The sequence below is a fragment of the Aplysia californica genome, unplaced genomic scaffold (genome assembly GCF_000002075.1).
Source record: "Aplysia californica isolate F4 #8 unplaced genomic scaffold, AplCal3.0 scaffold00694, whole genome shotgun sequence".
NCBI classification, from domain to species: Eukaryota; Metazoa; Mollusca; class Gastropoda; order Aplysiida; family Aplysiidae; genus Aplysia; species Aplysia californica.
This window is the reverse complement of record NW_004797964.1, coordinates 360,520-370,458: the sequence shown is the minus strand read 5'-3', so window position 1 is coordinate 370,458 and position 9,939 is coordinate 360,520. Positions and strand designations below refer to the sequence as shown.

The following is a 9,939-nucleotide window of genomic DNA, read 5'->3' as shown; positions in this document are numbered from 1 at the left end:
CACACACACACACACACACACACACACACACAGAGAGAGAGAGAAAGAGACAGAGAGTGGAGGGTGGGGGCTGCACCGAAAGAAAGAGGGTGAGATAGAATTAGAAGGGTGGAGAGAGAGGCAGACAGACAAAGAATTCCATACAGGGTCATTTTTTAAAGGTTTCAACCAGTTAAGTGTTTTGGTGTAACACATTGGAAGGCATGGATTTGTATTTCTGCATGGAAAAAAAGACCGTTTTCTCGGGGGGGGGGAGGTGCTGACTACGTTATTTATTGTCCATAGCGGAGTGGCTCAAACAGTGAGTTAAAACCCTGAGTTAGTTACACTACTGAGGAGTATGTGACGTTGTTCGAACGATTTTGGGATTATTGAGTTAATGCAAAGTCGTGACAGTTGTGGGGGAGGCCGTGGGCGATCGTGATACGATAGGCAAACATTTATTGTTGTTTGATTCTCTGCTTCTCCTCTATTCTGTTTATACTTTTCGAACTCTATCCACTCCCTTTCTAATGATAGAAATATTTTATACTAAGATGCTCATCAGAAGACTATAAGTTATTTTATTACGGATTCACTCAAGACGACTTCTTCTCACATTCAACTCTTCACTTAGCCTTTTCGCCATTTGCAGATATTCAGTACATAGCTTGGGGGTGATTTTTGAATTTTTTTTTCTCAGTTATTAGGTACTAGTGATATTTATTATAATATAGTATATTATAGTCTTCTCAATACGAGAAATAGAACAGACATGTGTGTCCTGTCTATACATTATGTAGTTTGCATTCGAGGCTATTGTTGGAAGAGCTGATGACGTCAAACAAATTGTAATAGTAATATTATATAAAGAAAAACGAAACTTTAAAAAAGCAACCAAAAACAAAGTAAACGAAGAACGCAATAATAGAATAACATGTTGTAGGGTAATTCAAAAGGTAACAAAAGACGGCTATCTTTCAAACATGCTGATATGTTGATCCAAAGACGTAAATTATATGATACACCGAGACTGTGCTCTCTTACGATATTTCGGTTCTTTGCGAAGCGGACCATATGACTCTGCAGATTGGATCCAATGAAGATTGTTTTTCAGTGTTGCGTTTCGCCGGACCTTCTTTTGCAGACATGAGGACTATTTCACTTCGTAAGTGTCTTATTGCGGGTTGTTTTGTTTTAGTTTTAGTGATTTTCCGGATGTCATTACTAGATTCTCTCAACTCTTGGCGTGCTATTGCCATGTCCATGGATATCTCCAAGGGAGATTCAGTCAGTAGGGAAATGTTTGAGCAAATGTATCAATTATATGATATCCGAGATGTGGATTGTGCCGGTTTATTCTCTCAGAAAAACGGCAGTCTGGACAACGCTTTGTCCAAATCGAAAAGCGCGGAATGGAAAGGATTTCGTTTCCACGAAGATTTCTACTTGAAGAAGACAAAACATTGTGGAAATTTTCAAAGAGAACGGGGGTACATAATGACTTCGCTGACGAAATTGGAAGACGAATTCCCTCTTGCCTATAGTCTTGTTGTCTTCAAAGATATAGAGATGGTGGAGAGACTCTTACGAGCTGTGTACAGACCACAGAACGTGTATTGTATCCATGTCGATGTCAAAGCGAAGACAGAGTTTTTCGAAGCTATGACATCCATAGCGTCCTGTTTTCCCAACGTGTATATGTCGCCAACGAGGATCAGCGTCGTGTGGGGGAAGTTTTCAGTTCTAGAGCCGGAGCTTGTGTGTATGGAGGAGCTCATGAAAAGGTCATCGAGGTGGAAATATTTCATTAACCTTACAGGTGAGTCTCACAGGACTGCTGATACATATGGTAGTGTTAGGTGTGTGTGTGGGGTTTTTTTTTTTGGGGGGGGGGGGTATAGCTAGTCTCTTTATTTGCTGTGTAAGATACTGTCTGATAGTAAATTTAATCGACTGGAAAAGTATCTTTTTAAGAAACAATCCTTCCCTCATAGTACATACTCTGAAATATCTGCAATAATGAAGGCTTGGATGCATTCATCTAAACACTTTAACAACATTTTTCATTGGAGTCTTTTACATTGAGCACCCTGATTTCTAAATCGCACCATATGACACGCCATTCTAAAGTGCTTGGACGTACCTGCAGACACACTCGACTAAGTGAGTGGTTCGTCTCATTCGTTTTCCTTGAATCAATATTGAAGTTATTCAGAAAAGTTCGCTGAGTTTCTTTGTAGCGCGTTTTGGGTGTGTTTTTTTATCAATTATTTTTGCTCTTAATTAATGTTTGCCTCCCTGAATTTAGGGTTTAAAGTTGAAGTTCTCCAGAGACACTTTCAGGGTGTCGCTGTATTTCTTATTCGATGAGCGAACTTTAAGTTTACCCGAAGACAGCTGTGAATAGAACAGGTGAACATAACACAAAAGTAATTGCATAACCAAAGAGATTGCATAGGTGAGAGTATGAGAAAAAGGTGACAAACTTTTACGGAAGTTGTCATTCTGTGGTTAATATTGGCCATCCTCAGAGAGCAATTCTTGAAGTTTAACCTGACTGATTACCGTGTGTCGCCCAGTGAGTTCTGACCGATTATACTGTCCCCGTCGTTTTATGCAAGACAAATTAGGAAATTATGCAAACTGAGCACAAAAATGTGAAATTATGCGATTCTGTTAATTTTAACAAAGAATAATAGAGGGAAAAAATCTGAAATTACGCAAAAAAATGATCAAATTTAGCTAAATTATGCGGGGTACATAAAACCACGGGGATAGATTATATCAGATAGATATATTGAAGTGACGACACTGTATACTACATCACCGTACTTTACCTACATGACCCCACCATGTAGGATGTTAGGGTTGATTCTGAGGTTTACTACAATATTTTAAAAAAATTCTTCTGACATTTTAAATTTGTAGGGGGAAAAAACCCAACTCAACAGACTCTTTTATGTTAAATTGGACGCAACATTGAACATCGAATTCAATTAAAAAAAAATTAGAAATGGCAGAATTATTTAATGTCGTATTTAACTGTATGAACACACGAAACGACAAGTGATACCAGTTAACATTTGCAGACTTTTGGCGAGGGACCTAACACGTCAGTGAAAAACATAGACTACGTTGTGGCGAAATCAGACGCTCGTCAAAATAATGCAAGGCAGTTTTTCTTTAGTTTGACAATTTTAACCGAATGTTTGTTTTTTTGGCTCAGCACCTTTTATGTCAATCTAAACCCCCCCCCCCCCTTTGAAATTTACTGAAAAAACGTCGACTAATGGCACCAAATTATGTGTATGTCCTTTTTTGATTTTCAAAGACTCTCAAACTATAGACGTTACCCAACTTTGGCAGCCATTTTCTTGCTAATTTTACCTCCTAAACTATGCTACCCCCACCTCCTTCAATGGCACATATTTCAACTTCTATTCAAGACAAATAGTCTTTTTTCCACCAAAAAGCAATGCAAATGCATACGCTTTTCAATGCTACCAATAGCTTCACATGTCCAAAACTTGACAAGGGCCTGATTCCACCGCGTCTTAAAACATTTTATGATATTCACTGTCGACATAGCTGCGATACTCTGAATAGTTAAAATAGCTACAGTAGAAACTGTCTATGACGTCAAGCTGTTGTCTAAAAGTGTCGGCCGTATTAGACTTGTGGCCGTCTTACATAGTGTTATAATTTTTAAAATAAAAAATAAAATAATAAAATGGAGGAAATGGGAAGCGAACGTTTGCATAGATAAAGGTGGCGATTAGAGTAGAGCAGGTTCTACTGTATATATACAGACTTCAACAAAAGTTAAGGACCACTTGCAAACACTCTCGCAGCACAAACAGTTGAAAAGCAGAACCTTTGAAATTTCAAAGATAGATAATGGAATCATTTCTTAACAAAATCAATTCAATTTCAGAATGATGACTTTGCGAATTTAGGCAATATGTCGCTCGAACAAGAGTACCCCTCAAAAGAAAAATCCAGGAATTAGTGTTCATGACAGTCCGTTCACAAACGGGTATACCCACTACGCCGAGCAATGCAGCGTCGCCTCATAGTGTTGATGGTGGTGGCAATGGAGGCCTGGGGAAGGTTTGCCCACTCCTGCTGCTGGATCTGTAGCAGCTCTTGTCGGTTAGCTGGTGGTGGCTGGTGTTGCTGGACTCTCCGGCCAACTTCACACCACCCTTTCTCAATGGGGTTGAAGTCGAGACTGTTTGCTGGCCATGGCATTCTTGTGATCCCTGCTTGTCTGATCTGGACGCCGCCACACACGCACACGTCCATCTTTTGGGTTGACCATGAATCGTGACTCATCTGTGAACAACACATGTCCCCATTGGGCTCGAGTCCACGGTTCATGGGCCCTGCACCAAGCAGACGACTTGCCTGGTGTCCTGCGGTCAGCCTTGGTTTTTTGATTGGACGCTTGGCCCGGATGTTGGCAGCATGCAGAGGACGCCGAAAGGTCTAGGAGCTCACCGCCGTGTTGGTAGCACTACGCAGACGATGCCTGATGCTGTTGGCTGTCGTTGTCCTGTCGCAGGGCTTGTGTGCAGACATTTCGGTCCTCTCTCTCAGTGGTCTTCTTGAGTCGACCTGCACAGGGGCGTTCTTGGACTGATCCAGTGGGTTGATGGCGCTGCCTCAGGCGGACAATGACAGAGTGAGACACAACAAGCCTTCTGGCAACTTCTCGGGCTCCAACTTCAGCATGCAGCCATGTCATAGCCCTGGCACGATCAAAGTCTCTCAGCTTTCATCTAGGTGGTGTGTTGATGCGATACTTGATTTTGCGCAAACGGTGACTTATATTGCCAACAAAGTGAGCATACGTCCGTTTATTACATGCACCAGAAATTTCAACTCAGGAATTTCCATGGTGTCGCACAAAAGTCACCCCCCCCCCCACTTGTTTAGTGATACCCCTCACCCAAGAAATAAGTAAAGAAATGGATAGATCAGTTTCAACAGACGCCAACTGAAGCAGACCAGTGAACTCACATGTGTCAGGACGCTGTGGAATCAGGCGCACGTTAATTTTTGGGCATTTGACGTTATTGACATTATCTGAAAGCTTGTTCATTTGCTTTGCTTTCAATCAAATTAATGCCTATCTATCTTGCATAGAAGTTGAGATATTTGCAATAGAAGGAGGTGAGACCGCTTGGTTTCAGTAATAAAATTAGCGAGAAAATGGCCGCCAAAGTTTGGTAGTAGCTTCAATAGTTTGAGAGTTCTTGAAATCTAAAAAATTACATATTTTGTGACTTTAATCCATGTTTTCCATTAAGATCCATATGGAAAATGTTTTTATATGAAAAAAAAAGGTGTTGAGCCAATAATAAAGAAATCAATAAAAATTGCCAAAACTGGCTGGAAAAAGCCTGTTCATTCGATTTCACTATTTTGACTAGCTCCTGATTTCATTACACTGCCTCATAAATATAATATACAAGCTGGGCCCCCTTTCGATGAAAGGAATGATCGATGCCTTAACAATTAACATCAACTGAATATCATTGGTCTACTATATTTAAACTTTACTGGAATGGAGCAATAAATCTTGAGAGAAAAGTGGCACATGTGTTTCCAAGTTGCCAAAGATATAATAGATGCATAGATTGATTCTCTATTCCTCTTTCGTGGTTGTACAGAAGCGTGTTGATTGTTCCCAATAGCAAGAAAAAGAATTCGACAAAGGAGTCCAGAAAAAGCGATGATGGGCATCAAACGAAAGGATCACAGTCGAATTTAGCACCAAGTAAAAAAACACAAAAAACATGAGGCAAGATCTAGATCTATACGGGTTGCGCACTTAAAATAGTGCTCAGTATTGCGCGACAATGCGCGATAGTATCGAACGGAAGTACGGCTTGAAATAAACAAACCTTGCGGATTTTCTAAAATTACAGAGACAGAAGTGTCGGCCTACAAAAGCGATCGGCGAAATAAAGAAATTTAGCTTTTTGCAGCAAAACTGTCTCAAAACTGAAAAAAAGAAGGGCGTCATGATCTGGAGAATATTTTAAAGAATCTTTTGGCGAAAAACCGCATGTCGATCGATGAAACCATAAAAAAGCTTTTTGAATAGCAAAATTCGGCCACCACAAATAGAAGATAGTCTAGATCTAGATTTAGACAGCTTTTTTCCTGCCGTATATTTCCTGGGAGAAGCTTCAAATTGGTACGTTGTAAAAATATTAAGCGTTCTTTCTTGGCTAGAGAGTTAACGGAAATCGTTAATAGTATGTTGCAGAAGAACGTATCAACGTATGAATAGTTCTAGTTTTCTTACAACAGAATGAATGTTTCCCTCCCAGTAAAAACCCCAGGCTTTTCTTTGGGAGATACGACATGTAAAAGCTGACTGTTTAGGACGCAGGCTGTTCCAGGTTCTGTGATGTGCTATATTTGAGTATAAAGACTGATGTACTGGGCATCGATGGCCTTTTGGTTTGACTCGCTGATTCGCAACCGTAAGCTCGTGAGTTCGAATTCCTTCCGTGGGTACAACTTTGTGTCCTCGCGGGAAAAACTAACAATGACAAAAAAAAAATCAACAAGAGCTACTAAAACTTCTGGGTCTTTAAAAAAAAAAAAAAAAAAAATTTTCAACCTCTGATCTTGGCAGGCCAGGAATTCCCACTGAAGACGAACCGGGAACTGGTGGAGATTCTGACGTCCTTTAAAGGTGCCAACGACGTAGAGGGTGTTCGAAGAGAGTGAGTCTACAGGACGTATTCCTCATAATAAATATGTACATAATAAATAATAAATAGCATTTGTATAGCACATATCCCCGCTCAACAGCAGGCTCTATGCGCTTTACACTATATTATTACCCCAGCAGACCATAGAACACTCCGAAACATTCTCAGCTTCCCGGGAAGCATACAGTGCAAGCAGCTGATTAAGCGCTGAAACACTAACAAACTGACAAGATCTTTCGTTGTCTATAGCCGGGTACCCATTCCCACCTGGGTGAAGTGAGGAAAATTCGTGTAAAGTGCCTTTCCAAAGGACACAACGTCTGGGCCCTGACGGGATTCGAACCTACGACCTTACGGCTGCGAGTCCGAGAGCCTAACCAGTAGGCCACCGAAGCCACATGATACTCATATGTTAAAACTTTCTTTTCTTTTTTTAAAGGGAAAAGAATGGCTTGGTGGTGTAAGGGGGGGGGGTGATGTTGGCGATAAATTGATGCTTGTGATATTGAACATTACAAAGGCTGAAGTTGGTTTAGTACTTGATTCTTCAAAAAAATTAAATGTGTCAAGACACAGTGGAATCAGGTGCTCGTCAATTTTGAGACATACTATTGTGGAGTAATTGAAATGATCATAACGACTGTTCATTTTGCCTTGCTATCGTTGAAAAAAAAATCCCATCGGTTTATCTATCTAGACCAGAAGTCAAAATATTTACGATTAAAGAAGGTAAGGGTCGCCTGGTGTCAGAAGTAAAATGAGCGATAAAAGGGCTGCCACAGACTTCCACAGCTTTAGTGTCTACAAAAAAAGCATATTTGTGAGGCAGCGTGGTGGAATCAGGCTCTCGTCAAAATAATCAAAGTGAATAAACCTGCATTTTTCCACAGGTTTGTGAATTTTTATCAAATTTGTGTTTTTTTGGCTCAACACCTTTCTTTCCCATTAAAGAACTCATTTAGGTGTGGATGTTTCTGAAAAACGTTGATTAAAGGCACGAAAAAAGTAAATTTTCAGTTACCACAGACCCTTAAGCTAAGGAAATAACTAATCTTTGGCGGCCATTTTCTCACCAATTTTACCTCTGAAAACAGGTGACCCCCCACCTCCTTCATTCGCAAAGATCTTGACTTGTATTCAAGATAAATGAATAAATTTTTCATTCAAATAAAGACAAATAAACAGGCTTTAAGATGATACCAATAACTCAATATGCCCAAAAATTGACGAGAGCCTGATTCCACCACGCTGTCTCACATTTACATTCTTTTGCCTTTGGTCAACGTTCTTTTTTCACTTTTGGTAAAATCCATTCAAAAATATGTTTTTAGATGGACATAGTGGTGCCGAACCAACAAAAAGAAAGGGGGGACAGAGCAGAAAATTAAAGCCAAATGAATTTATGGAAAAATATCGATTTCGTTGATTTCATCATTTTGTCAAGCTCCTGATTTCACCACCTTGTGACACATATGTGTCACAACACGGTGGAGTCAGGCTCTCATCACATCAATTTTGGGGCAGGTAGAGTTATTGGTAACATCTTAAAGGTTGTTTTCTAGTCTTTATTTGGATGAAAAAAAATCCATTTATCTTGAATACAAGTCGAGATATTGGCAAATGAAGGAGGTGGGGGTCACCTGGTTTCAGAGGTAAAATCAGTGAAAAAATGGCCGCCAAAGATTAGTTATTTCCTTATCTTAATTAAGAGACTGTGGTAACAGACAATTTATGTTTTTTTGCACCTTTAATCAACGTTTTTCGGTCAAATCCTGAAAGAAATGTATTCTTTAATGGTCATGAAAGGTGTTGAGCCAAAAAACAAAAATTCAGTAAAAACTGAAAAACCAGCAGAAAAATGCAAGTTTCTTCACTTCGATTATTTTGACGAGCGCCTAATTCCACCACGCTGCCTCACAAATACGTATCTGTGTGAGTGGGAAATACCATAAGGTTTCCTTTTTGACACAGTCGCAATGTGACTCTCCTCAAAGGGGCAACAAAGTCCGTTTTTGTGACATTCTGTCTATATTTTCTCTCCTCAAAGGGCCATGTCTATATTTTCTCTCCTCAAAGGGCCATGTCTGTATTTTCTCTCCTGAAAGGGCCATGTCTGTCTGTATTTTCTCTCCTCAAAGGGCCATGTCTGTCTGTATTTTCTCTCCTCAACTGGCCATGTCTGTCTGTATTTTCTCTCCTCAAAGGGCCATGTCTGTCTGTATTTTGTCTCCTCAAAGGGCCATGTCTGTCTGTATTTTCTCTCCTCACAGGGCCATGTCTGTCTGTATTTTCTCTCCTCATAAAGCCATGTCTGTCTGTTTTTTCTCTCCTCAAAAAGCCATGTCTGTCTGTTTTTTCTCTCCTCAAAAAGCCATGTCTGTCTGTTTTTTTCTCTCCTCAAAAAGCCATGTCTGTCTGTTTTTTCTCTCCTCAAAAAGCCATGTCTGTCTGTTTTTTCTCTCCTCAAAGGGCCATGTCTGTCTGTATTTTCTCTCCCCAAAGGGCCATGTCTGTCTGTATTTTCTCTCCCCAAAGGGCCATGTCTGTCTGTATTTTCTCTCCTCAAAGGGTCATGTCTGTCTGTATTTTCTCTCCCCAAAGGGCCATGCCTGTCTGTATTTTCTCTCCTCAACTGACCATGTCTGTCTGTATTTTCTCTCCCCAAAGGGCCATGTCTGTCTGTATTTTCTCTCCTCACAGGGCCATGTCTGTCTGTATTTTCTCTCCTCAACTGGCCATGTCTGTCTGTATTTTCTCTCCTCAACTGGCCATGTCTGTCTGTATTTTCTCTCCTCAACTGGCCATGTCTGTCTGTATTTTCTCTCCTCAACTGGCCATGTCTGTCTGTTTTTTCTCTCCTCAAAGAGCCAACAAAGTCCGTTTCATCAACAAGCCGTCCGATCTGGACGTGGTACCCACCAAGGGAGCTGTGCACGTTGTGGTCAACAGAGAGTTTGTGGACTATGTCCTTCACGACCCTGTGTCCAAGAAACTTCAGGATTGGCTGAGGACTGTCGACGTGCCAGACGAGACTCTGTTCTCTACACTGAACCACAACCCACAGCTGGGGATCAGGGGCAGCTTCATTGGTGGGTTGTTTTCTTTCTTTGTTTGTTTGTGTGTTTGATTGTTTGTTTTTTTGGTGGGTTTTTTTGTTTGCTTGTTTATTTTCTAGGTTCGGTTACAGTATGAGGTAAAGCAGAGAGGAGGAGGAGGAGGAGGAGGA

General features: G+C 40.6%; 1 protein-coding gene across 1 annotated transcript in view; it reads left to right on the top strand.

Annotated features, from left to right (window-relative positions):
- Positions 1-921: 921 nt before the first annotated feature.
- The window catches only part of LOC101854049 (beta-1,3-galactosyl-O-glycosyl-glycoprotein beta-1,6-N-acetylglucosaminyltransferase), a gene marked incomplete at its 3' end in the record, with an annotated part of 11,544 nt that continues 2,526 nt past the window's right edge, over positions 922-9,939 (top strand). Inside the window, 3 exon segments of the mRNA XM_013088158.2 lie at positions 922-1,801; positions 6,635-6,725; positions 9,579-9,802. Of these exon segments, the coding sequence (XP_012943612.2) occupies positions 1,057-1,801; positions 6,635-6,725; positions 9,579-9,802 (1,060 nt within the window).